General features: G+C 61.1%; 2 protein-coding genes and 1 long non-coding RNA gene across 4 annotated transcripts in view; 1 reads left to right on the forward strand and 2 right to left on the reverse strand.

Annotated features, from left to right (window-relative positions):
• Positions 1-27,984, forward strand: part of LOC125696219 (GTPase IMAP family member 7-like) — a 40,797-nt gene that overhangs the window by 5,716 nt on the left and 7,097 nt on the right. The gene's annotated exons all lie outside the window — the stretch shown is intronic.
• LOC125696196 (uncharacterized) lies at positions 1,772-27,580 on the reverse strand. The gene is made up of 15 exons (XM_048951585.1): positions 27,330-27,580; positions 26,991-27,042; positions 25,465-26,018; positions 16,234-16,285; positions 14,655-15,259; positions 12,714-12,759; positions 11,841-12,445; positions 9,898-9,949; positions 8,942-9,546; positions 7,000-7,045; positions 6,127-6,731; positions 4,184-4,235; positions 3,230-3,834; positions 3,110-3,161; positions 1,772-2,727 (listed from the first exon to the last, which is right to left on the reverse strand). Exons 2-15 carry the CDS (start codon positions 27,010-27,012, stop codon positions 2,108-2,110), a joined length of 4,521 nt encoding a protein of 1,506 aa, XP_048807542.1. The 5' UTR covers positions 27,013-27,042; positions 27,330-27,580; the 3' UTR covers positions 1,772-2,107.
• Positions 20,246-24,375, reverse strand: LOC125696232 (uncharacterized). 2 transcript variants are annotated; one of them, XR_007378237.1, is made up of 3 exons: positions 24,316-24,368; positions 23,977-24,028; positions 20,246-20,284 (listed from the first exon to the last, which is right to left on the reverse strand). It is a non-coding gene; the product is annotated as an uncharacterized LOC125696232 (long non-coding RNA). The 2 variants fall into 2 exon arrangements; XR_007378238.1 differs by lacking the exon at positions 20,246-20,284 and adding an exon at positions 22,989-23,001 and having other exon boundaries at positions 24,316-24,375.

Here is a 27,984-nt window from a genome sequence, read left to right on the forward strand (position 1 = left end):
CTTCCCTCAGCAGCACTGCTGGGCTGCTGCACCCAGCTGCTGGGGCTCTTTTGGCTGCAGGGCATACTAAGGGCTCACATGCACCGGGCCGTCCCACAGCCCCCAGAGCCCTTCTGTGTAGCTGCTGTCCGACCTCTGCTCCCCCCCGCCCCGTACTGAGAACCCAACCCCAGTCTCTGAAGGGAACACTGGAGAGAATCAGCCCTGAGATGGAGCCCTGTGGAGCCCCCAGTGACTGCCACCAGCACATCTCCCCCCGTGTCTCAACACCGCCAGCCCACCATTCACCCATCACACCGTGCCCGTGTGCAGCTGTGTGCCAGGCGTTGTGCCTGCAGCTTCCTGGGAGCAATGCTATGGAGGCACTGCAGCAGCCGAAACAGCTCTGCATCCAACCAGCTGGATCCCCATGAGCAGCTCAGTGGGTGACTGCTGGACCTGCACACCGAGTTCCCAGGACAGGTTTTGCCCCTCACCAGCCCGCGTTGGCTGCTGACAATGACTGCGTTGTCTCTCAGCTCGGTGTGCAGCTGAGGGCAGCGGTCCCGGGGCTGCAGAGACCCCCCACAAGGGGAAGCCCCCATCCCCGGCCGTCCCTTTGCCTGCTGCACAGGAGCAGCAGGAATGCTTTCACTTTCGGTTGTCACACAGCCCACAGCTCAGCGCCCTGCGCTCCCTTGGGGGCTCGAGTTCCCCCTGACGGCTTCAAGGAACAACAGCTGCACTTTCTCCTCCCTTTTCCAGAGGCCCCTCGTGGGGATGGGCTCTGTCCGGGCTGTGATTCCCGCTGGTTTCAGAACAGTGCTGATGCTGCTGACAGCGCCCTGGACCGCTGGGAGCAGAAGGAAGCAATGCTGCATGCAGAGCGCTAATTAAAACACAAATATTACACTAATTACCGTAATTCTCCTTTAGTCCCTCCACGTGCCATGCTCAGGGATCTGCCCAAACCCTGCGCCCACCCCGCGCAGCGCGCAGCGGGCGACCTCGCGGCGGCACCGGGCGCTGCGCTCCGGCGAGTCGAAGGCGTCGGGCGCGTCCACCGCGTGCACGCCGTAAGCCCTCCACGAGCCGCTCCGCCGCTCGCTCCTCCGCGCCACCGCGGCAGCCCGGCCGGCTTTTATGTGGGGTCGCGGGGTCGGAGCACGACGGGCCGTTCGGGGGCAGCCCGGGGCGCAGAGTCACGGGGAGCAGCCGGGGGTTGCCTGTCGCTCCGCGGGGAGCGGCCGCCCCGCCGGCAGCCGGGCCGAAGGTGGCGCATTCCTTAAGCGCCTTTCCCGTCAACGCGCCCGTTTCCTGTCAACGCGCTCGGTTCCCTCAGCGCCGTCCCTGGCAGCGGAGCCGCGCGGTACCGCCGCCCCGCCGAGCGCGAACGGACGCCCCGCCTCCCCGCGCTCCCGCAGCGCCGCGTCCCCCAGCCGGGCTCCTCTGCGCCGCGCGGCCCCGGGGGTCGCCGCCCGCCCTGCCGTCTCCGCCCTCGCCCCGCACCCGGGCCGAGCTCCCGGGGGCTCCGGGGTGGCCGGGCGCTTCCCGACCCGCCGCGACGCTACGCGCTCCGCTGAGGGCTGCCGGCCCGACGGGGAGCGGGGCGGCGGACGGCTGCGGGCACGGAGCGGCACGCGGGGCGCCGCCGGCACCGGGGCTGCTCGCGGGGCGGTTCCTCGGTGCCCGCACTCACCCCGCTCCGCTCGGCCCCGGCCGCTGCAGCGCAACCGTTGATGGGAGTCAACGAGGCGACGCGGCGGCTCCGAAGAATGAGCTACAACTCCCAGAAAGGCACGGCGCTCCCACAACGCTTTATTTTGTTATTTCCATCTTCCAGGGGGAGGCAATGACAGCAGAACCCAAAGCTCACAGCTGCGCTCTCCTTTGCTCCCTGTGTGTCCCAGCTGCTGCAGCATCGGCACAAGAGCTTTGCGTTTTGGAAACTCTCGTTTGTTCAGTAGCTTCAATTCCAATTACATTTCACTCCTACAATTAGAAAACTAAGTCCTTCTTTCCTTAGCTCATTGCCACCGCTTCCCTTGTCCGGATCCACCTTCCTTCCCTTCCCCTCCCCTTTTTTGGGCATGGACCCGTGGGTCTCGTCACGCTGATTAGATCTTAATTACGGCAAACACAACCAAGACCACCCCCCTCGCTCCTCGCTCTGCCTGAGGGCGATGCTCTCAGCCCTGTGCAGCACCTCATCAGCCTGCACATCCCGGTCCCGCCTCGGCGCTCTGTTGCTCACAGCACAGCACTGCTTCCCGCACGCCTTCACCAGCTCCCGCAGCGCTCCGTTCTCGGCCGTCTTCACGTATTCATCCAGCGAGCCGCCCCCCAGGTCTTCCTTCCTTGTGAACACCACCATCATGCGCTGCTTAGCGCCCTTCCCAAAGAGCTTCTGCACGCTCTCCTGCACCTCGCGGTCCTCCTGCGTGTAACGGCCCAGCTGTGTCACCAGCAGCAGCACGCAGGGCTCATTGGCAGCGAATCTGAGGCAGCGCTGGCGCTCCTCGGCCAAATGCTGCTTGTCGCACTGAGAGCCCCCGAAAATCGCCGGGGTGTCCATGACCACCACGCACCACTTGTCCCAATCCCGCCTGCCGTCTTTGCACGTGGTGGTGACGGGTTGGGATGCCAGCCGGGACTCGAAGCGCTCCTCGCCCAGCAACGTGTTGCCGGTGGCGCTGCGCCCCGCTCCGCTCCGCCCCAGCAGCACAACGCGCAGCTCCGGCCGCCGACCTGCGGGGACAGCGGGACACGGGTCGGACGGGACGGACAGCTTCTCCTCCAGGGACTGCCGAGCCCACGCCGAGCTGCCATGGACCCCGTCCCGTTACAGACAACACCCTCAGAGCCAGGACCCCGCAACCGGACAAGGAGACTGGGCCCCAACCCAGCAGGCACACAGGGCTCGTGGGCCCCATCCACCCTCAGCCTCGATCTGGGCGGCTCTGAAAGCAGAGATGGGAGGCAGCCTCAGTACGCCCCCGAGGCCACGGCCTCCCACAAAGCCCACGCGTGCACGAGGCTGCACCAGGATGCGAACCCCCCGTGCTCCCCAGCACTCAGCCAGGAGCCCGGCTGGGCTGCGCCTGCCTGCATGTAGAGCTGAGCAGCTCACCTGTGCTGTGATGTCCTGCCATCGGGAGAGCGATCACACTCACACGGAAAGCCTGGGAGGACAGAGATGTTGAGTGAGAGTGGCACAAACCTTCCCTGCTTCCTACACGATGGTACCGACCTTCTCCAGCATTTCTCGCGTGTAACACGGAGCATCACGATTCTGCTCTACCATGGCATCAATCATGCTGATGAGCTCTGCAACCTGCCGATCCCTCGCCTCCCCAGTGGCTCTGTTGCTGAAACCGAGGTACCGATTTCCACACTTGGCTGCCAGCTCCGTGAGGCATCCGCTCCTTTCTATGAAGCTCTTCAGATCTTTGGGATGCTTCAGCTCCTCTACTCGGGTGAATAACAGGATTGTGTACTTGTGTGCTTCAGTATGGGACATCTTGGACAGCCACTCAGCCTCTTTCTGCTCTTCCTGTGTCATTTGGCCCAGCTGCATCACCAGGACGATGGCATGGACCCCTCCGGACAGGCACTGAAAGGCTTTTTTAATCTTCTCAGCTGTTTTCAGGTTGTCTTCCACAGTGACATGAAAGCCAGGAGTGTCGACAACAACCAGTGACCGTCCAGCAGAGCAGCCTTTGACTTCCTTGCACTCTTGGGTTACTGACTGTGGTGACAGACAAGATTCAAATTCCTCCTTCCCAAGGATGGTGTTCCCTGTCGCACTCTTGCCACTCCCCGTCTTGCCTACCAGCAGGATCCTCAGCTCGGACCCTGTGGACCAGCAGAGACGAGTGTGAGCCCCGCGGTGCCGGGACACCCCCTGCTGGCCACGGAGTGCCGGGGCCACGAGGAAAGGTGTCCCCGAGCCACCGCTGTGCCCTGCGGGGACGGGACGGGGCACGGGCTGGAGCCGGCTGCCAGCAGGCACGCAGGGCTCGCTCGGCCCCGTCCGCCCTCAGCCTCGCTCTGTGAGCTCTCAGGGCGGAGATGGGAGGCAGCCTCAGGAGGCCCCGAGGCCACGGCCTCCCACAAAGCCCACATGAACTCCCCGTGCTCCCCAGCACTCAGCCAGGAGCCCGGCTGGGCTGCACCTGCCTGCATGTAGAGCTGAGCAGCTCACCTGTGCTGTGACGTCCTGCCATCGGGAGAGCGCTCACACTCACACAGGGAGCCTGGGAGGAGAGAGATTTTGAGTGAGAGTGGCACAAACCTGCCCTGCTTCCCTCCCTGTGCTAATGTAAATGATACAAAGGATCAATGGACTGTCCCTGGGGATGCATCAGTGTGAGAACGCACGAGGACATGGGCAGCTGCATGACAAGGACAGCAGCCCTGCACACCCCTGCCCAGGGCTGAGAATGGAGGCAGTGCTGCTGGTGCGTGGATGGATGCCCATGAAAAGCCCAGTGCCCATCACACTGCTGCTGTCCTTGGCTGTGAGCAGAGGGGTGCAGCCCCAGCGCCCCGAGCCACAGCCTGCACTTTCCATATTGCACTGCCTGGAGCTGGGAGCATTTCTGGGAAATGCCTCTTTGTGGGACCTTTGGACCACGGCTCACAGCCTGTACTGGGCCGGCACTGCAGTAGCAGCAGCACTGCCAAGGCACAGCCTGCCTAAGATGGGGACATGGAGCATCCCTCCATTCTTCCTGGGTGCCGCGAGAGAGGTGGGATCACAGAATGTCCTGAGTTGGAAGGCACTCCTGCTTCCACGTTAGACTAGCCTAACCCAAACCCTACGTCTGAGAACGGTGTCCCAGTGCTCCAGCAGCTCAGCCCATGCCACTGCCCAGGGGAGCTGCTTCATGCCCACCACCCTCTAGGGTACAGATTTTCCCTCAGAAGCACCCTACACTCTTCTAACAGCTCCATGCCATTACACTGTGGCCTGTCAGTGGTGGAGAGAGCTGAGCTCGGCGCTGCCCATCCGCAGCCTTTGAGGAGCTGTAGGTCCATGAGGAGCTGCAGCTGCAGTGAGCCCTCCCCTCAGCCTCCTCTGCTTTGGGCCCAATAAACACAGGGCCCTCAGCTCTCCTCACACCCCTTGCCCTGCACACCCTTCCCCATCTCCGCAGCCATCCTTTGCATGCTCTCTCACAGCTCCGTGTCCTTCTGACACAGCAGCACCCAACCTGCACCCTGTGCTCCAGGTCAGACCGCAGCACAGAGCAGACAGGACGGTCCCTGTCCTCACCAGCACTGCTGGGCATTCTCCTCCCCCAAAACGGGAAGGGGCCCTTGTGGCTGCAGGACACTGTGGGCTCATGTCCACCGGGCCGTCCCAGAGCCCCCAGAGCCCTTCTGTGGAGCTGTCAGCCACCCTCTGCTCCCACACTCCATACTGAGAAGCCATATCCAGTCACTGAAGGGAACACTGAACAGAACCAGCCCTGAAATGGAGCCCTTCAGAACCCCCAGGGACTGCCACCAGTGCATGCCACCCATGTCCCAGTGCATGGGCAAGAGGCATCAGCCCAGCTTTCACCAATCTCACGGTGTCTGTGCCTGTCTGTGTGCCGGGCGCTTTGTCTGCAATGTTCTGTGAGCAATGGTATGGAAGGAAATGGTATGGAACAGAAATACGAGCAAAAGGAGGGAGAGAGCACCTCAGCACTTGCATCATGGGCCGCTCCCCCTCCCCACCAAGGGCTTGCCTCATTCTTGCACTCAGGACCAGGGCGGATGGCCCCACAGGGACAGGGCTGCTCATTGGGCTGCCCACAGAGCTCTTCTGCTGGCTGCTCTCAACAAGTGAGGCGCGAAGCCTCGCATCCACGCACTGCTCAGCACTGCATCCGTGTGCCCCAGCATGAGGCTGTCAGCACTGGGCCTGGTCCTGACCACATCAAATGCGCAGCCACCCCCTCCCAGCACTGCCCAGCACAGCAGAACCCAGGGCATGCGCAGGTGCTCAACCAGACAGCGGGGCTCAAGCACTCCTTGAGAGCTCCTTCAGGCACCACACTCCGTGCCCCACATGTACCGCGAAGGCGGGGAACGGCACGGCTGAGGAGGCTGTTTCCTCTCTGACTGAGCCCTTGCTTCCTACACGATGGTACCGACCTTCTCCAGCATTTCTCGCGTGTAACACGGAGCATCACGATTCTGCTCTACCATGGCATCAATCATGCTGATGAGCTCTGCAACCTGCCGATCCCTCGCCTCCCCAGTGGCTCTGTTGCTGAAACCGAGGTACCGATTTCCACACTTGGCTGCCAGCTCCGTGAGGCATCCGCTCCTTTCTATGAAGCTCTTCAGATCTTCGGGATGCTTCACCTCCTCTACTCGGGTGAATAACAGGATTGTGTACTTGTGTGCTTCAGTATGGGACATCTTGGACAGCCACTCAGCCTCTTTCTGCTCTTCCTGTGTCATTTGGCCCAGCTGCATCACCAGGACGATGGCATGGACCCCTCCGGACAGGCACTGAAAGGCTTTCTTAATCTTCTCAGCTGTTTTCAGGTTGTCTTCCACAGTGACATGAAAGCCAGGAGTGTCGACAACAACCAGTGACCGTCCAGCAGAGCAGCCTTTGACTTCCTTGCACTCTTGGGTTACTGACTGTGGTGACAGACAAGATTCAAATTCCTCCTTCCCAAGGATGGTGTTCCCTGTGGCACTCTTGCCACTCCCCATCTTGCCCACCAGCAGGATCCTCAGCTCGGACCCTGTGGACCAAGCAGAGACGAGTGTGAGCCCCGCGGGGCCGGGACACCCCCTGCTGGCCACGGAGCGCCGGGGCCACGAGGAAAGGTGTCCCCGAGCCACCGCTGTGCCCTGCGGGGACGGGACGGGGCACGGGCTGGAGCCGGCTGCCAGCAGGCACGCAGGGCTCGCTCGGCCCCGTCCGCCCTCAGCCTCGCTCTGTGAGCTCTCAGGGCGGAGATGGGAGGCAGCCTCAGGACGCACACGACCAGTAGCAGGGGAGGCACTCACCTGTGCTGTGACGTCCTGCCATCGGGAGAGCGCTCAAAGAGGGAGCCTGGGAGGAGAGAGATTTTAAGTGAGAATAGCACAAACCTCCTGTGCTTCCCTCCCTGTGCTTATGAAAGTGATGCAAACGATCAATGCACCGTCCCTGGGACACATCACTGTGAGGACAGACGAGGACATGGGCAGCTGCATGACAAGGAAAGCAGCCCTGCACACCCCTGCCCAGGGCTGAGAATGGGGGCAGTGCTGCTGGTATGGGCATGGACTCCCACGAAAAGCCTTCTGCCCATCACACTCCTGCCATCCCCGGCCCTGAGCAGTGGGGATCAACCTCAGCACCCCGAGTCACAGCCTGAACTTTCCATTCTGCACTGCCTGGAGCTGAGAGCATTTCTGGGAAATGCCTCTTTGTGGGACTTCTGGCCCATGGCTCAGTCTGTACGGGGATGGCACCACAGTGGCAGCACTGCTGCCAGGGCATGGCCTGCAAAAGCTGGGAACCTGGAGCATCACTGCACGCCTCTTGGGGCCCTGAGACCGGCAGGATCACAGAATGCCCTGAGTTGGAAGGCACTCCTGGCTTCCACACTGAACATTCCAAACCCAAACGCTATGTCTGAGAACGGTGTTTCAGTGCTCCAGCAGCTCAGCCTGTGCTCACTTCCCAGGGGACCTGCTCCATGCCCTCTGCCCTCGGGCGAAGCCTTTCCCTCACCCGCAAACAACACTCCTCTAACAGCTCCATTCCGATGGGGCCTGTCACTGTCAGAGTGGAGCTCAGTGCTGCCCCTCTGCTCCTTCTCAGCAGCCATAGGGCCATTAGGAGCTGTAGGTCCATGAGGAGCTGCAGCTGCAGTGAGCCCTCCCCTCAGCCTCCTCTGCTTTGGGCCCAATAAACACAGGGCCCTCAGCTCTCCTCACACCCCTTGCCCTGCACACCCTTCCCCATCTCCGCAGCCATCCTTTGCATGCTCTCTCACAGCTCCGTGTCCTTCTGACACAGCAGCACCCAACCTGCACCCTGTGCTCCAGGTCAGACCGCAGCACAGAGCAGACAGGACGGTCCCTGTCCTCGCCGGCACTGCTGGGCATTCTCCTCCCCCAAAACGGGAAGGGGCCCTTGTGGCTGCAGGACACTGCAGGCTCATGTCCACCGGGCCGTCCCAGAGCCCCCAGAGCCCTTCTGTGGAGCTGTCAGCCACCCTCTGCTCCCACACTCCATACTGAGAAGCCATATCCAGTCACTGAAGGGAACACTGAACAGAACCAGCCCTGAAATGGAGCCCTTCAGAACCCCCAGGGACTGCCACCAGTGCATGCCACCCATGTCCCAGTGCATGGGCAAGAGGCATCAGCCCAGCTTTCACCAATCTCATGGTGTCTGTGCCTGTCTGTGTGCCGGGCGCTTTGTCTGCAATGTTCTGTGAGCAATGGTATGGAAGGAAATAGTACGGAACAGAAATACGAGCAAAAGGAGGGAGAGAGCACCTCAGCACTTGCATCATGGGCCGCTCCCCCTCCCCACCAAGGGCTTGCCTCATTCTTGCACTCAGGACCAGGGCGGATGGCCCCACAGGGACAGGGCTGCTCACTGGGCTGCCCACAGAGCTCTTCTGCTGGCTGCTCTCAACAAGTGAGGCGCGAAGCCTCGCATCCACGCACTGCTCAGCACTGCATCCGTGTGCCCCAGCATGAGGCTGTCAGCACTGGGCCTGGTCCTGACCACATCAAATGCGCAACCACCCCCTCCCAGCACTGCCCAGCACAGCAGAACCCAGGGCATGCGCAGGTGCTCAACCAGACAGCGGGGCTCAAGCACTCCTTGAGAGCTCCTTCAGGCACCACACTCCGTGCCCCACATGTACCGCGAAGGCGGGGAACGGCACGGCTGAGGAGGCTGTTTCCTCTCTGACTGAGCCCTTGCTTCCTACACGATGGTACCGACCTTCTCCAGCATTTCTCGCGTGTAACACGGAGCATCACGATTCTGCTCTACCATGGCATCAATCATGCTGATGAGCTCTGCAACCTGCTGATCCCTCGCCTCCCCAGCGGCTCTGTTGCTGAAACCGAGGTACCGATTTCCACACTTGGCTGCCAGCTCCTTGAGGCATCCGCTCCTTTCTATGAAGCTCTTCAGATCTTCGGGATGCTTCAGCTCCTCTGCTCGGGTGAATAACAGGATTGTGTACTTGTGTGCTTCAGTATGGGACATCTTGGACAGCCACTCAGCCTCTTTCTGCTCGTCCAGTGCGTTTGGGCCCAGCTGCATCACCAGGACGATGGCATGGACCCCTCCGGACAGGCACTGAAAGGCTTTCTTAATCTTCTCAGCTGTTTTCAGGTTGTCTTCCACAGTGACATGAAAGCCAGGAGTGTCGACAACAACCAGTGACCGTCCAGCAGAGCAGCCTTTGACTTCCTTGCACTCTTGGGTTACTGACTGTGGTGACAGACAAGATTCAAATTCCTCCTTCCCAAGGATGGTGTTCCCTGTCGCACTCTTGCCACTCCCCGTCTTGCCCACCAGCAGGATCCTCAGCTGGGACCCTGTGGACCAAGCAGAGACGAGTGTGAGCCCCGCGGTGCCGGGACACCCCCTGCTGGCCACGGAGTGCCGGGGCCACGAGGAAAGGTGTCCCCGAGCCACCGCTGTGCCCTGCGGGGACGGGACGGGGCACGGGCTGGAGCCGGCTGCCAGCAGGCACGCAGGGCTCGCTCGGCCCCGTCCGCCCTCAGCCTCGCTCTGTGAGCTCTCAGGGCAGAGATGGGAGGCAGCCTCAGGACGCCCCCGAGGCCACGGCCTCCCACAAAGCCCACATGAACTCCCCGTGCTCCCCAGCACTCAGCCAGGAGCCCGGCTGGGCTGCGCCTGCCTGCATGTAGAGCTGAGCGGCTCACCTGTGCTGTGACGTCCTGCCATCGGGAGAGCGCTCACACTCACACGGGGAGCCTGGAAGGAGAGAGATTTTGAGTGAGAGTGGCACAAACCTCCTGTGCTTTCCTCCCTGTGCTAATGTAAATGATACAAAGGATCAATGGACTGTCCCTGGGGATGCATCAGTGTGAGAACGCACAAGGACATGGGCAGCTGCATGACAAGGACAGCAGCCCTGCACACCCCTGCCCAGGGCTGAGAATGGAGGCAGTGCTGCTGGTGCGTGGATGGATGCCCATGAAAAGCCCAGTGCCCATCACACTGCTGCTGTCCTTGGCTGTGAGCAGTGGGGTGCAGCCCCAGCGCCCCGAGCCACAGCCTGCACTTTCCATATTGCACTGCCTGGAGCTGGGAGCATTTCTGGGAAATGCCTCTTTGTGGGACCTTTGGACCACGGCTCACAGCCTGTACTGGGCCGGCACTGCAGTAGCAGCAGCACTGCCAAGGCACAGCCTGCCTAAGATGGGGACATGGAGCATCCCTCCATTCTTCCTGGGTGCCGCGAGAGAGGTGGGATCACAGAATGTCCTGAGCTGCAAGGCACTCCTGCTTCCACGTTAGACTAGCCTAACCCAAACCCTACGTCTGAGAACGGTGTCCCAGTGCTCCAGCAGCTCAGCCCATGCCACTGCCCAGGGGAGCTGCTTCATGCCCACCACCCTCTAGGGTACAGATTTTCCCTCAGAAGCACCCTACACTCTTCTAACAGCTCCATGCCATTACACTGTGGCCTGTCAGTGGTGGAGAGAGCTGAGCTCGGCGCTGCCCATCCGCACCCTTTGAGGAGCTGTAGGTCCATGAGGAGCTGCAGCTGCAGTGAGCCCTCCCCTCAGCCTCCTCTGCTTTGGGCCCAATAAACACAGGGCCCTCAGCTCTCCTCACACCCCTTGCCCTGCACACCCTTCCCCATCTCCGCAGCCATCCTTTGCATGCTCTCTCACAGCTCCGTGTCCTTCTGACACAGCAGCACCCAACCTGCACCCTGTGCTCCAGGTCAGACCGCAGCACAGAGCAGACAGGACGGTCCCTGTCCTCGCCGGCACTGCTGGGCATTCTCCTCCCCCAAAACGGGAAGGGGCCCTTGTGGCTGCAGGACGCTGCAGGCTCATGTCCACTGGGCCGTCCCAGAGCCCCCAGAGCCCTTCTGTGGAGCTGTCAGCCACCCTCTGCTCCCACACTCCATACTGAGAAGCCATATCCAGTCACTGAAGGGAACACTGAACAGAACCAGCCCTGAAATGGAGCCCTTCAGAACCCCCAGGGACTGCCACCAGTGCATGCCACCCATGTCCCAGTGCATGGGCAAGAGGCATCAGCCCAGCTTTCACCAATCTCACGGTGTCTGTGCCTGTCTGTGTGCCGGGCGCTTTGTCTGCAATGTTCTGTGAGCAATGGTATGGAAGGAAATGGTATGGAACAGAAATACGAGCAAAAGGAGGGAGAGAGCACCTCAGCACTTGCATCATGGGCCGCTCCCCCTCCCCACCAAGGGCTTGCCTCATTCTTGCACTCAGGACCAGGGCGGATGGCCCCACAGGGACAGGGCTGCTCATTGGGCTGCCCACAGAGCTCTTCTGCTGGCTGCTCTCAACAAGTGAGGCGCGAAGCCTCGCATCCACGCACTGCTCAGCACTGCATCCGTGTGCCCCAGCATGAGGCTGTCAGCACTGGGCCTGGTCCTGACCACATCAAATGCGCAACCACCCCCTCCCAGCACTGCCCAGCACAGCAGAACCCAGGGCATGCGCAGGTGCTCAACCAGACAGCGGGGCTCAAGCACTCCTTGAGAGCTCCTTCAGGCACCACACTCCGTGCCCCACATGTACCGCGAAGGCGGGGAACGGCACGGCTGAGGAGGCTGTTTCCTCTCTGACTGAGCCCTTGCTTCCTACACGATGGTACCGACCTTCTCCAGCATTTCTCGCGTGTAACACGGAGCATCACGATTCTGCTCTACCATGGCATCAATCATGCTGATGAGCTCTGCAACCTGCCGATCCCTCGCCTCCCCAGTGGCTCTGTTGCTGAAACCGAGGTACCGATTTCCACACTTGGCTGCCAGCTCCGTAAGGCATCCGCTCCTTTCTATGAAGCTCTTCAGATCTTCGGGATGCTTCAGCTCCTCTGCTCGGGTGAATAACAGGATTGTGTACTTGTGTGCTTCAGTATGGGACATCTTGGACAGCCACTCAGCCTCTTTCTGCTCTTCCTGTGTCATTTGGCCCAGCTGCATCACCAGGACGATGGCATGGACCCCTCCGGACAGGCACTGAAAGGCTTTCTTAATCTTCTCAGCTGTTTTCAGGTTGTCTTCCACAGTGACATGAAAGCCAGGAGTGTCGACAACAACCAGTGACCGTCCAGCAGAGCAGCATTTGACTTCCTTGCACTCTTGGGTTACTGACTGTGGTGACAGACAAGATTCAAATTCCTCCTTCCCAAGGATGGTGTTCCCTGTCGCACTCTTGCCACTCCCCGTCTTGCCCACCAGCAGGATCCTCAGCTGGGACCCTGTGGACCAAGCAGAGACGAGTGTGAGCCCCGCGGTGCCGGGACACCCCCTGCTGGCCACGGAGTGCCGGGGCCACGAGGAAAGGTGTCCCCGAGCCACCGCTGTGCCCTGCGGGGACGGGACGGGGCACGGGCTGGAGCCGGCTGCCAGCAGGCACGCAGGGCTCGCTTGGCCCCGTCCGCCCTCAGCCTCGCTCTGTGAGCTCTCAGGGCGGAGATGGGAGGCAGCCTCAGGACGCACACGACCAGTAGCAGGGGAGGCACTCACCTGTGCTGTGACGTCCTGCCATCGGGAGAGCGCTCATAGAGGGAGCCTGGAAGGAGAGAGATTTTAAGTGAGAATAGCACAAACCTCCTGTGCTTCCCTCCCTGTGCTTATGAAAGTGATGCAAACGATCAATGCACTGTCCCTGGGACACATCACTGTGAGGACAGACGAGGACATGGGCAGCTGCATGACAAGGAAAGCAGCCCTGCACACCCCTGCCCAGGGCTGAGAATGGGGGCAGTGCTGCTGGTATGGGCATGGACTCCCACGAAAAGCCTTCTGCCCATCACACTCCTGCCATCCCCGGCCCTGAGCAGTGGGGAGCAACCTCAGCACCCCGAGTCACAGCCTGAACTTTCCATACTGCACTGCCTGGAGCTGAGAGCATTTCTGGGAAATGCCTCTTTGTGGGACTTCTGGCCCATGGCTCAGTCTGTACGGGGATGGCACCACAGTGGCAGCACTGCTGCCAGGGCATGGCCTGCAAAAGCTGGGAACCTGGAGCATCACTGCACGCCTCTTGGGGCCCTGAGACCGGCAGGATCACAGAATGCCCTGAGTTGGAAGGCACTCCTGGCTTCCACACTGAACATTCCAAACCGAAACGCTATGTCTGAGAACAGTGTCCCAGTGCTCCAGCAGCTCAGCCTGTGCTCACTTCCCAGGGGACCTGCTCCATGCCCTCTGCCCTCGGGCGCAGCCTTTCCCTCACCCGCAAACAACACTCCTCTAACAGCTCCATTCCGATGGGGCCTGTCACTGTCAGAGTGGAGCTCAGTGCTGCCCCTCTGCTCCTTCTCAGCAGCCATAGGGCCACTAGGGGCTGTAGGTCCATGAGGAGCTGCAGCTGCAGTGAGCCCTCCCCTCAGCCTCCTCTGCTTTGGGCCCAATAAACACAGGGCCCTCAGCTCTCCTCACACCCCTTGCCCTGCACACCCTTCCCCATCTCCGCAGCCATCCTTTGCATGCTCTCTAACAGCTCCGTGTCCTTCTGACACAGCAGCACCCAACCTGCACCCTGTGCTCCAGGTCAGACCGCAGCACAGAGCAGACAGGACGGTCCCTGTCCTCGCCGGCACTGCTGGGCTTTCTCCTCCCCCAAAACGGGAAGGGGCCCTTGTGCTGCAGGACACTGCAGGCTCATGTCCACCGGGCCGTCCCAGAGCCCCCAGAGCCCTTCTGTGGAGCTGTCAGCCACCCTCTGCTCCCACACTCCGTACTGAGAAGCCATATCCAGTCACTGAAGGGAACACTGAACAGAACCAGCCCTGAAATGGAGCCCTTCAGAACCCCCAGGGACTGCCACCAGTGCATGCCACCCATGTCCCAGTGCATGGGCAAGAGGCATCAGCCCAGCTTTCACCAATCTCACGGTGTCTGTGCCTGTCTGTGTGCCGGGCGCTTTGTCTGCAATGTTCTGTGAGCAATGGTATGGAAGGAAATAGTACGGAACAGAAATACGAGCAAAAGGAGGGAGAGAGCACCTCAGCACTTGCATCATGGGCCGCTCCCCCTCCCCACCAAGGGCTTGCCTCATTCTTGCACTCAGGACCAGGGCGGATGGCCCCACAGGGACAGGGCTGCTCATTGGGCTGCCCACAGAGCTCTTCTGCTGGCTGCTCTCAACAAGTGAGGCGCGAAGCCTCGCATCCACGCACTGCTCAGCACTGCATCCATGTGCCCCAGCATGAGGCTGTCAGCACTGGGCCTGGTCCTGACCACATCAAATGCGCAACCACCCCCTCCCAGCACTGCCCAGCACAGCAGAACCCAGGGCATGCGCAGGTGCTCAACCAGACAGCGGGGCTCAAGCACTCCTTGAGAGCTCCTTCAGGCACCACACTCCGTGCCCCACATGTACCGCGAAGGCGGGGAACGGCACGGCTGAGGAGGCTGTTTCCTCTCTGACTGAGCCCTTGCTTCCTACACGATGGTACCGACCTTCTCCAGCATTTCTCGCGTGTAACACGGAGCATCACGATTCTGCTCTACCATGGCATCAATCATGCTGATGAGCTCTGCAACCTGCCGATCCCTCGCCTCCCCAGCGGCTCTGTTGCTGAAACCGAGGTACCGATTTCCACACTTGGCTGCCAGCTCCGTAAGGCATCCGCTCCTTTCTATGAAGCTCTTCAGATCTTCGGGATGCTTCAGCTCCTCTGCTCGGGTGAATAACAGGATTGTGTACTTGTGTGCTTCAGTATGGGACATCTTGGACAGCCACTCAGCCTCTTTCTGCTCGTCCAGTGCGTTTGGGCCCAGCTGCATCACCAGGACGATGGCATGGACCCCTCCGGACAGGCACTGAAAGGCTTTCTTAATCTTCTCAGCTGTTTTCAGGTTGTCTTCCACAGTGACATGAAAGCCAGGAGTGTCGACAACAACCAGTGACCGTCCAGCAGAGCAGCCTTTGACTTCCTTGCACTCTTGGGTTACTGACTGTGGTGACAGATAAGATTCAAATTCCTCCCTCCCAAGGATGGTGTTCCCTGTCGCACTCTTCCCACTCCCCGTCTTGCCCACCAGCAGGATCCTCAGCTCGGACCCTGCGGACCAAGCAGAGACGAGTGTGAGCCCCGCGGTGCCGGGACACCCCCTGCTGGCCACGGAGTGCCGGGGCCACGAGGAAAGGTGTCCCCGAGCCACCGCTGTGCCCTGCGGGGACGGGACGGGGCACGGGCTGGAGCCGGCTGCCAGCAGGCACGCAGGGCTCGCTCAGCTCTTCCTGGCCCCATCCCCTCTCTCAGCTCTCCCACGGGAAAACTGATCGTGCCCAGCAGGAAGCCAAGCCCAAACTGAAGGTTCTGACCAAAGGATCCTCTGCAAAAGGGACACAAAGCCCCACGGCTGCACTGAAATGGGCACAGCACGGCTCCCACCGCCACCTTCCCCACTCCATGGAGAAGCAGCTGGGGACTGCGGCCAGTGCAGCAGCTCCTCTGGCTTTGGTGCCACACAGACAACAGCGTCTCCTCACTGCCACAAGATCGGCTCCAGCTTCAGCCCAGCGCCAACAACACGCTGTGGGCAGCCCAGCTCCCCCCCTCCGGTGGCCTCAGGCTCCATCAGGAGGAACGCGTGGCCCTGAGGCTGCCCAGGAATGTCCGTCCCTTGGATTCCTCAGAGGGCTGCACCCAGTGCTCCTCCAAAAGCAGGAACAGAAAGTGAACGCGATCTCACAGCAACCTGAGTCCCAGCACTGCGTGGAGTAAGCAAAAGCCCAGGCTGAACTGCTCCACTTCCGAGAATTCAGGCGCTCAGCAGAAAACGCAGCAGCAGCGTTTGTGCAGGGTTGTTTTTTCAGCCCCTCCCTGCCCTGCACGGCTTCAGTGAGGCATGGCAACAGCCACAGAGACAGCAAGGCTTGCCGTATGCCTTTCCCCCTGCGCTGTGTCTCAGGCTGCACCCACCGCACACCGCTGTCCCATCCGCCCTCAGCCGTGCTCTGTGCGGCTCTCAGAGCGGGGAGATGGGAGGCAGCCTCAGGAGATGCAACAGCGCGCAGGGGGGAGCAGCTTACCTTTGCTGTGACGTCCTGCCATCGGGAGAGCGCTCACACTCACACGGGGAGCCTGGGAGGAGAGAGATGTTGAGTGAGAGTGGCACAAACCTGCCCTGCTTCCCTCCCTGTGCCAATGAAGATGACACAGATGTTCCCTGGGGACTCAGGTCCATCCCACAGCCGCGTGTGCATGGAGAAAGCCAAATGGCATCAAAGTTACCCATCAACATTGACTTTGCCTTTGGAAAGAGATACTGGTTGACCCTCATTCATGGAAGTCAGAACCCACTCCCTGAAAGCAGATTCTGCTGCCTTGGAATTTGTTCCGGCAGTGGCAGCAGAGCTGCAGCAACTCACCAAAGCAGCGCTGCGCTGTGTCCCAGCTCTGACTGCTGCACTCGTGCTGTTGCTGCTCTCGTCCCGCACAGCAGCGCCGGGGCTGGAAGCGCTGTGCAGCTCAGCAGCGCTTTTAGAGGCGGCGTCGGGAGGAGGGCAGTGCTGCGATCACACGTAGCGCTGCTCCACCATTGGCCACATCTGAGCTGCCCCAGTGCGGGGACACCGCCCGCTGTGCAAAGCCACATCCAGCCTGGACTCGGGCGCTGCCAGGGATGGGGCATCAGCAGCTCTTCCGGGAAACTTAGTTATGGCCTCACCACCCTTGTCTTGAAGAATTGTTTCATCATGCCTAATCTAAACCTGTCCTCTTTTCCATTAGGGCCATTCACCTTGGTCCTATTGGTACACTCTCACTGAACAGAAGCACAGCCGTGCCGTGCAGTGCTGCAGCCCTGGCACAAGGACCTAGAGGCTGTGGGGTTTTCTCCTTGTGCACATTCAGCCCTCACACATGAGGCTGTGCCACCTGCTCTGGGTGTCCCTGTGCGGGCAGGGGAGACCAAATCCCACCATCCCCAAACCACAGCTCACTTGGGGCCTCAGGCACCTCTGCAGACCACCCACTCTAACAGCTCCATGCCCTTCTCACGCAGCAGCACCCCATGCTCGAGGTCAGGCTGCAGCACAGAGCAGAGGGCACAGTCCCTTCCCTCAGCAGCACTGCTGGGCTGCTGCACCCAGCGCTTGGGGCTCTTTTGGCTGCAGGGCATACTAAGGGCTCACATGCACCGGGCCGTCCCACAGCCCCCAGAGCCCTTCTGTGCAGCTGCTGTCCGACCTCTGCTCCTCCCCCCCCCCCGTACTGGGAACCCAACCCCAGTCACTGAAGGGAACACTGGAGAGAATCAGCCCTGAGATGGAGCCCTGTGGAGCCCCCAGTGACTGCCACCAGCACATCTCCCCCCGTGTCTCAACACCGCCAGCCCAGCATTCACCCATCACACCGTGCCCGTGTGCAGCTGTGTGCCAGGCGTTGTGCCTGCAGCTTCCTGGGAGCAATGCTATGGAGGCACTGCAGGAGCCGAAACAGCTCTGCATCCAACCAGCTGGATCCCCATGAGCAGCTCAGTGGTGACTGCTGGACCTGCACACCGAGTTCCCAGGACAGGTTTTGCCCCTCACCAGCCTGCGTTGGCTGCTGACAATGACTGCGTTGTCTCTCAGCTCGGTGTGCAGCTGAGGGCAGCGGTCCCGGGGGTGCAGAGACCCCCCACAAGGGGAGCCCCCCACCCCCGGCCGTCCCTTTGCCTGCTGCACGGAACGGGACGGGGCCCAGAGGGTCCGTGTGCTTTCTGCTCAGCGTGTGACTTTCGGGAATGGGAGCGGCTCAGCCCGGGCTTTGGTTCAGCCGAGGGCAGCAGGAGCAGCAGGAATGCTTTCACTTTCGGTTGTCACACAGCCCACAGCTCAGCGCCCTGCGCTCCCTTGGGGGCTCGAGTTCCCCCTGACGGCTTCAAGGAACAACAGCTGCACTTTCTCCTCCCTTTTCCAGAGGCCCCTCGTGGGGATGGGCTCTGTCCGGGCTGTGATTCCCGCTGGTTTCAGAACAGTGCTGATGCTGCTGACAGCGCCCTGGACCGCTGGGAGCAGTAGGAAGCAATGCTGCATGCAGAGCACTAACTAAAACACAAATATTACACTAATTACCGTAATTCTCCTTTAGTCCCTCCACGTGCCATGCTCAGGGATCTCCCCAAACCCTGCGCCCACCCCGCGCAGCGCGCAGCGGGCGACCTCGCGGCGGCACCGGGCGCTGCGCTCCGGCGAGTCGAAGGCGTCGGGCGCGGCCACCGCGTGCACGCCGTAAGCCCTCCACGAGCCGCACCGCCGCTCGCTCCTCCGCGCCACCGCGGCAGCCCGGCCGGCTTTTATGTGGGGTCGCGGGGTCGGAGCACGACGGGCCGTTCGGGGGCAGCCCGGGGCGCAGAGTCACGGGGAGCAGCCGGGGGTTGCCTGTCGCTCCACGGGGAGCGGCCGCCCCTCCGGCAGCCGGGCCGAAGGTGGCGCATTCCGTAATCGCCTTTCCCGTCAACGCGCCCGTTTCCCGTCAACGGGCTCGGTTCCCTCAGCGCCGTCCCTGGCAGCGGAGCCGCGCGGTACCGCCGCCCCGCCGAGCGCGAACGGACGCGCCGCCCCGCCTCCCCGCGCTCCCGCAGCGCCGCGTCCCCCAGCCGGGCTCCTCTGCGCCGCGCGGCCCCGGGGGTCGCCGCCCTCCCTGCCGGCCCCGGCCTCGCCCCGCACCCTGTCCGATCTTCCGGGGGCTCCGGGGTGGCCGGGCGTTTCCCGACCCGCCGCGACGCGACGCGCTCCGCTGGGGGCTGCCGGCCCGACGGGGAGCGGGGCGGCGGACGGCCGCGGGCACTGAGCGGGGCGCCGCCGGCACCGGGGCTGCTCGCGGGGCGGCTCCTCGGTGCCCGCACTCACCCCGCTCCGTTCGGCCCCGGCCGCGGCAGCGCAACCGTTGATGGGAGTCAACGAGGCGACGCGGCGGCTCCGAAGAATGAGCTACAACTCCCAGAAAGGCACGGCGCTCCCACAACGCTTTATTTTGTTATTTCCATCTTCCAGGGGAAGGCAATGACAGCAGAACCCAAAGCTCACAGCAGCGCTCTCCTTTGCTGCCTGTGTGTCACATCGGCACGAGAGCTTTGCGTTTTGGAAACTCGTTTGTTCAGTAGCTTCAATTCCAATAACATTTCACTACTACAATTAGAAAACTAAGTCCTTCTTTCCTTAGCTCATTGCCACCGCTTCCCTTGTCCGGATGCAACTCCTTCCCTTCCCCTCCCCTTTTTTGGGCATGGACCCGTGGGTCTCATCACGCTGATTAGATCTTAATTACGGCAAACACAACCAAGACCACTCCCCTCGCCCCTCGCTCTGCCTGAGGGCGATGCTCTCAGCCCTGTGCAGCACCTCATCAGCCTGCACATCCCGGTCCCGCCTCGGCGCTCTGTTGCTCACAGCACAGCACTGCTTCCCGCACGCCTTCACCAGCTAACGCAGCGCTCCGTTCTCGGCCGTCTTCACGTATTCATCCAGCGAGCCGCCCCCCAGGTCTTCCTTCCTTGTGAACACCACCATCATGCGCTGCTTAGCGCCCTTCCCAAAGAGCTTCTGCACGCTCTCCTGCACCTCGCGGTCCTCCCGCGTGTAACGGCCCAGCTGTGTCACCAGCAGCAGCACGCAGGGCTCACGGGCAGCGAATCTGAGGCAGCGCTGGCGCTCCTCGGCCAAATGCTGCTTGTCGCACTGAGAGCCCCCGAAAATCGCCGGGGTGTCCATGACCACCACGCACCACTCGCCCCAATCCCGCCTGCCGTCTTTGCACGTGGTGGTGACGGGTTGGGACGCCAGCCGGGACTCGAAGCGCTCCTCGCCCAGCAACGTGTTGCCGGTGGCGCTGCGCCCCGCTCCGCTCCGCCCCAGCAGCACAACGCGCAGCTCCGGCCGCCGACCTGCGGGGACAGCGGGACACGGGTCGGACGGGACGGACAGCTTCTCCTCCAGGGACTGCCGAGCCCACGCCGAGCTGCCATGGACCCCGTCCCGTTACAGACAACACCCTCAGAGCTCGGACCCCGCGACCGGACAAGGAGACCGGGCCCCAAACCAGCAGGCACACAGGGCTCGTGGGCCCCATCCACCCTCAGCCTCGATCTGGGCGGCTCTGAAAGCAGAGATGGGAGGCAGCCTCAGGACGCACCCGAGGCCACGGCCTCCCACAAAGCCCACGCGTGCACGAGGCTGCACCAGGATGCGAACCCCCCGTGCTCCCCAGCACTCAGCCAGGAGCCCGGCTGGGCTGCGCCTGCCTGCATGCAGCTGGGAGTGGCTCACCTGTGCTGTGACGTCCTGCCATCGGGAGAGCGCTCACACTCACACGGGGAGCCTGGGAGGAGAGAGATTTTAAGTGAGAATGGCACAAACCTGCCCTGCTTCCCTCCCTGTGCTAATGTAAATGATACAAAGGATCAATGGACTGTCCCTGGGATGCATCAGTGTGAGAACGCACGAGGACATGGGCAGCTGCATGACAAGGACAGCAGCCCTGCACACCCCTGCCCAGGGCTGAGAATGGAGGCAGTGCTGCTGGTGCGTGGATGGATGCCCATGAAAAGCCCAGTGCCCATCACACTGCTGCTGTCCTTGGCTGTGAGCAGTGGGGTGCAGCCCCAGCGCCCCGAGCCACAGCCTGCACTTTCCATATTGCACTGCCTGGAGCTGGGAGCATTTCTTGGAAATGCCTCTTTGTGGGACCTTTGGACCACGGCTCACAGCCTGTACTGGGCCGGCACTGCAGTAGCAGCAGCACTGCCAAGGCACAGCCTGCCTAAGATGGGGACATGGAGCATCCCTCCATTCTTCCTGGGTGCCGCGAGAGTGGTGGGATCACAGAATGTCCTGAGCTGCAAGGCACTCCTGCTTCCACGTTAGACTAGCCTAACCCAAACCCTACGTCTGAGAACGGTGTCCCAGTGCTCCAGCAGCTCAGCCCATGCCACTGCCCAGGGGAGCTGCTTCATGCCCACCACCCTCTAGGGTACAGATTTTCCCTCAGAAGCACCCTACACTCTTCTAACAGCTCCATGCCATTACACTGTGGCCTGTCAGTGGTGGAGAGAGCTGAGCTCGGCGCTGCCCATCCGCACCCTTTGAGGAGCTGTAGGTCCATGAGGAGCTGCAGCTGCAGTGAGCCCTCCCCTCAGCCTCCTCTGCTTTGGGCTCAATAAACACAGGGCCCTCAGCTCTCCTCACACCTCTTGCCCTGCAGACCCTTCCCCATCTCCGCAGCCATCCTTTGCATGCTCTCTCACAGCTCCGTGTCCTTCTGACACAGCAGCACCCAACCTGCACCCTGTGCTCCAGGTCAGACCGCAGCACAGAGCAGACAGGACGGTCCCTGTCCTCGCCGGCACTGCTGGGCCTTCTCCTCCCCCAAAACGGGAAGGGGCCCTTGTGGCTGCAGAACGCTGCAGGCTCATGTCCACCGGGCCGTCCCAGAGCCCCCAGAGCCCTTCTGTGGAGCTGTCAGCCGCCCTCTGCTCCCACACTCCGTACTGAGAAGCCATATCCAGTCACTGAAGGGAACACTGAACAGAACCAGCCCTGAAATGGAGCCCTTCAGAACCCCCAGGGACTGCCACCAGTGCATGCCACCCATGTCCCAATGCATGGGCAAGAGGCATCAGCCCAGCTTTCACCAATCTCACTGTGTCTGTGCCTGTCTGTGTGCCGGGCGCTTTGTCTGCAATGTTCTGTGAGCAATGGTATGGAAGGAAATGGTATGGAACAGAAATACGAGCAAAAGGAGGGAGAGAGCACCTCAGCACTTGCATCATGGGCCGCTCCCCCTCCCCACCAAGGGCTTGCCTCATTCTTGCACTCAGGACCAGGGCGGATGGCCCCACAGGGACAGGGCTGCTCATTGGGCTGCCCACAGAGCTCTTCTGCTGGCTGCTCTCAACAAGTGAGGCGCGAAGCCTCGCATCCACGCACTGCTCAGCACTGCATCCGTGTGCCCCAGCATGAGGCTGTCAGCACTGGGCCTGGTCCTGACCACATCAAATGCGCAACCACCCCCTCCCAGCACTGCCCAGCACAGCAGAACCCAGGGCATGCGCAGGTGCTCAACCAGACAGCGGGGCTCAAGCACTCCTTGAGAGCTCCTTCAGGCACCACACTCCGTGCCCCACATGTACCGCGAAGGCGGGGAACGGCACGGCTGAGGAGGCTGTTTCCTCTCTGACTGAGCCCTTGCTTCCTACACGATGGTACCGACCTTCTCCAGCATTTCTCGCGTGTAACACGGAGCATCACGATTCTGCTCTACCATGGCATCAATCATGCTGATGAGCTCTGCAACCTGCCGATCCCTCGCCTCCCCAGCGGCTCTGTTGCTGAAACCGAGGTACCGATTTCCACACTTGGCTGCCAGCTCCGTAAGGCATCCGCTCCTTTCTATGAAGCTCTTCAGATCTTCGGGATGCTTCAGCTCCTCTGCTCGGGTGAATAACAGGATTGTGTACTTGTGTGCTTCAGTATGGGACATCTTGGACAGCCACTCAGCCTCTTTCTGCTCTTCCTGTGCGTTTGGGCCCAGCTGCATCACCAGGACGATGGCATGGACCCCTCCGGACAGGCACTGAAAGGCTTTCTTAATCTTCTCAGCTGCTTTCAGGTTGTCTTCCACAGTGACATGAAAGCCAGGAGTGTTGACAACAACCAGTGACCGTCCAGCAGAGCAGCCTTTGACTTCCTTGCACTCTTGGGTTACTGACTGTGGTGACAGATAAGATTCAAATTCCTCCCTCCCAAGGATGGTGTTCCCTGTCGCACTCTTCCCACTCCCCGTCTTGCCCACCAGCAGGATCCTCAGCTCGGACCCTGTGGACCAAGCAGAGACGAGTGTGAGCCCCGCGGTGCCGGGACACCCCCTGCTGGCCACGGAGCGCCGGGGCCACGAGGAAAGGTGTCCCCGAGCCACCGCTGTGCCCTGCGGGGACGGGACGGGGCACGGGCTGGAGCCGGCTGCCAGCAGGCACGCAGGGCTCGCTCAGCTCTTCCTGGCCCCATCCCCTCTCTCAGCTCTCCCACGGGAAAACTGATCGTGCCCAGCAGGAAGCCAAGCCCAAACTGAAGGTTCTGACCAAAGGATCCTCTGCAAAAGGGACACAAAGCCCCACGGCTGCACTGAAATGGGCACAGCACGGCTCCCACCGCCACCTTCCCCACTCCGTGGAGAAGCAGCTGGGGACTGCGGCCAGTGCAGCAGCTCCTCTGGCTTTGGTGCCACACAGCCAACAGCGTCTCCTCACTGCCACAAGATCGGCTCCAGCTTCAGCCCAGCGCCAACAACACGCTGTGGGCAGCCCAGCTCCCCCCCTCCGGTGGCCTCAGGCTCCATCAGGAGGAACGCGTGGCCCTCAGGCTGCCCAGGAATGTCCGTCCCTTGGATTCCTCAGAGGGCTGCACCCAGTGCTCCTCCAAAAGCAGGAACAGAAAGTGAAAGCGATCTCACAGCAACCTGAGTCCCAGCACTGCGTGGAGTAAGAAAAAGCCCAGGCTGAACTGCTCCACTTCCGAGAATTCAGGCGCTCAGCAGAAAACGCAGCAGCAGCGTTTGTGCAGGGTTGTTTTTTCAGCCCCTCCCTGCCCTGCACGGCTTCAGTGAGGCATGGCAACAGCCACAGAGACAGCAAGGCTTGCCGTATGCCTTTCCCCCTGCGCTGTGTCTCAGGCTGCACCCACCGCACACCGCTGTCCCATCCGCCCTCAGCCGTGCTCTGTGCGGCTCTCAGAGGGGGGAGATGGGAGGCAGCCTCAGGAGATGCAACAGCGCGCAGGGGGGGAGCAGCTCACCTGTGCTGTGATGTCCTGCCATCGGGAGAGCGCTCACACTCACACGGGGAGCCTGGGAGGAGAGAGATGTTGAGTGAGAGTGGCACAAACCTGCCCTGCTTCCCTCCCTGTGCCAATGAAGGAGACACAGATGATCTCTGGGGACTCAGGTCAGTCCCACAGCCGCGTGTGCATGGAGAAAGCCAAATGGCATCAAAGTTACCCATTAACATTGACTCTGTCTTTGGAAAGAGATACTGGTTGACCCTCATTCATGGAAGTCAGAACCCACTCCCTGAAAGCAGATTCTGCTGCCTTGGAATTTGTTCCGGCAGTGGCAGCAGAGCTGCAGCAACTCACCAAAGCAGCGCTGCGCTGTGTCCCAGCTCTGACTGCTGCACTCGTGCTGTTGCTGCTCTCCTCCTGCACTGAGCATTGCTGCTACAGCAGGGCACTGTGGGCTCACGTCCACCAGGATGACCAAAAGCCCCCAGACCCCTTCTGTGGGGCTGCCGTCCAGCCTCTGTTTCTTTACATACACCCAGGACAGCCCCATCCCACGTGCAGAATGCAGCTCTTGCTCTGGTCACCTCCATTCCGTTGGGCACTGCCTGGTCCTGCCATCACTAAGGCTCTCTCTGCCAGGCCTCTTCACCCCTGACAGAGTCAGCAGCTCATGGCAGTGCAGTGTCTTCCACAACCTTCCTCACTGCACCTCAGTGACAGTTTCCAGTCATGGAGAGAAGACTGAAGAGAATCAGCCCTGACACGGAGCCCAGCGGAACCCCCCATGACTGCCACCAGCACAGTGCCCCCCTGTCCCAGATCCCGGAGCCCCGGTCTTCACCCCCAGCACTGTGTGCGTGTGTAGCTGTGTGCTGAACGTTTCATCCTGACCATTCTGCCAGCAATGTGCTGCCCGTCCTGCTGCTGCCTCCGAGCTGCAGAGCGCCCACATCACCTGCACACGCCAGCTGAGGCCCGAGGTCCCACAGACGCCTTTCCCGTAAGCGTGCTCCATTCCAGCAGTGCACACAACACATCTCGGAGCAAAGGCTGCTGGAGAACCTCAGCTCTCGCACCGAGGGCAGCTCCCCTTCCACATCCCCGCCATCCTCCAGAGCAGCCTGCATGCCCACAGCCACGGGCACCAGCCCTCCACATCCCATCCCCGCAGGCACAGCCGGCACTGGGCCTCGTCCCCACTGCACCGTGTGTGCGACCACCTCCTGCCAGCACTGCTCAGCACCCCAGAACCCAGGGCACAGACGGATGCTCCTCCACACAGCAATGCTCAGTGTTTATTGACAGCTCCTTCAGGCCCATCACCACACACCCTGCCTCACATCACCCCATACAGACAGCAGGAACGGTGCAGCAGAGGAGATCCCTGTTCTGGGACCGACCCCTGGCTGCCTACAGGATGGTACAAAACTTCTGAAAGAATGTCCGTGTGTCTTCCTCCAGCATTTCTCGTGTGTAATGCGTAGCATCATGATTTTGCTTTACCATGGCATCAATCATGCTGATGAGCTCTGCAACCTGCCGATCCCTTTCCTCCCCAGTGGCTTTGTTGTTGAAACCAATGTACCGATTTCCACACTTGGCTGCCAGGCCCTTGAGGTATGGGCTCTGTTCTATGAAGCCCTTCAGACCTTTTGGATCCTCCAACTCCTCTGCTCGGGTGAATAACAGGATTGTGTATCTCTCTGCTTTCACATGAAACATCTTGGTCACCCACTCAGCCACTTCCTGCTCCTCCTGTGTGATTCGTCCCAGCTGCATCACAAGCACGATGGCATGGACACCTGCAGAGAAATCCTGAAACGCATTCTTAATCTTTTCAGCTGTTTTTTCATTGACTTCCTTAGTGTCAAAAAGGCCAGGAGTGTCAACAACAGTAATTGCTCTTCCAGCAAAACGGCCTTCACTTTTATGGGGCTCTTTGGTTACCGACTCTGCTGACACAGTGGAGTGAAACTTCTTTGTCCCAAGGATGGTGTTCCCTGTCGCACTCTTCCCACTCCCCGTCTTGCCCACCAGGATGATGCTCAGCTGGGATCCTGTGGACCAAGCAGAGACGAGTGTGAGCCCCGCGGTGCCGGGACACCCCCTGCTGGCCACGGAGTGCCGGGGCCACGAGGAAAGGTGTCCCCGAGCCACCGCTGTGCCCTGCGGGGACGGGACGGGGCACGGGCTGGAGCCGGCTGCCAGCAGGCACGCAGGGCTCGCTCAGCTCTTCCTGGCCCCATCCCCTCTCTCAGCTCTCCCACGGGAAAACTGATCGTGCCCAGCAGGAAGCCAAGCCCAAACTGAAGGTTCTGACCAAAGGATCCTCTGCAAAAGGGACACAAAGCCCCACGGCTGCACTGAAATGGGCACAGCACGCCTCCCACCGCCACCTTCCCCACTCCGTGGAGAAGCAGCTGGGGACTGCGGCCAGTGCAGCAGCTCCTCTGGCTTTGGTGCCACACAGCCAACGGCGTCTCCTCACTGCCACAAGATCGGCTCCAGCTTCAGCCCAGCGCCAACAACACGCTGTGGGCAGCCCAGCTCCCCCCCTCCGGTGGCCTCAGGCTCCATCAGGAGGAACGCGTGGCCCTCAGGCTGCCCAGGAACGTCCGTCCCTTGGATTCCTCAGAGGGCTGCACCCAGTGCTCCTCCAAAAGCAGGAACAGAAAGTGAAAGCGATCTCACAGCAGCCTGAGTCCCAGCACTGCGTGGAGTAAGCAAAAACCCAGGCTGAACTGCTCCACTTCCGAGAATTCAGGCGCTCAGCAGAAAACGCGGCAGCGTTTGTGCAAGGTTGTTTTTTCAGCCCCTCCCTGCCCTGCACGGCTTCAGTGAGGCATGGCAACAGCCACAGAGACAGCAAGGCTTGCCGTATGCCTTTCCCCCTGCGCTGTGTCTCAGGCTGCACCCACCGCACACCGCTGTCCCATCCGCCCTCAGCCTCGCTCTGTGCGGCTCTCAGAGCGGAGAGATGGGAGGCAGCCTCAGGAGATGCAACAGCGCGCAGGGGGGGAGCAGCTCACCTGTGCTGTGACGTCCTGCCATCGGGAGAGCGCTCACACTCACACGGGGAGCCTGGGAGGAGAGAGATGTTGAGTGAGAGTGGCACAAACCTGCCCTGCTTCCCTCCCTGTGCCAATGAAGGAGACACAGATGATCTCTGGGGACTCAGGTCAGTCCCACAGCCGCGTGTGCATGGAGAAAGCCAAGTGGCATCAAAGTTACCCATCAACATTGACTTTGCCTTTGGAAAGAGATACTGGTTGACCCTCATTCATGGAAGTCAGAACCCACTCCCTGAAAGCAGATTTTGCTGCCTTGGAATTTGTTCCGGCAGTGGCAGCAGAGCTGCAGCAACTCACCAAAGCAGCGCTGCGCTGTGTCCCAGCTCTGACTGCTGCACTCGTGCTGTTGCTGCTCTCGTCCCGCACAGCAGCGCCGGGGCTGGAAGCGCTGTGCAGCTCAGCAGCGCTTTTAGAGGCGGCGTCGGGAGGAGGGCAGTGCTGGGATCACACGTAGCGCTGCTCCACCATTGGCCACATCTGAGCTGCCCCAGTGCGGGGACACCGCCCGCTGTGCAAAGCCACATCCAGCCTGGACTCGGGCGCTGCCAGGGATGGGGCATCAGCAGCTCTTCCAGGTAACTTGATTTACGGCCTCAACACCCTTGTCTTGAAGAATATCTTTCTGATACCCAATATAAACTTGCCCTCTTTAACATTCAAGCTATTCACCCTTGTCCTGTTGGTACACTCCCAAATAAAGGAATCATTATTATGCTGTGCAGTGCTGCAGCCCTGGCACAAGGACACAGAGACCCCGCCTCCTCTATGAGGACCTCCATTGCCCAGCCATGAGGCTGTGCCTCCTGCTCTGGGTGTCCCTGTGCAGGCAGGGGAGACCAAATCCCACATCCCCAAACCACAGCTCACCTGGGGCCACAGGCACCTCCGTGGCGATTGTGGGTCATGTTTGGCAGGCCTTGCTCTGAGGCGCAGGGCTGTGCAGCTCCCTGCA

This window comes from Lagopus muta, chromosome 7 (assembly GCF_023343835.1).
Source record: "Lagopus muta isolate bLagMut1 chromosome 7, bLagMut1 primary, whole genome shotgun sequence".
Lineage (NCBI taxonomy): Eukaryota > Metazoa > Chordata > Aves > Galliformes > Phasianidae > Lagopus > Lagopus muta.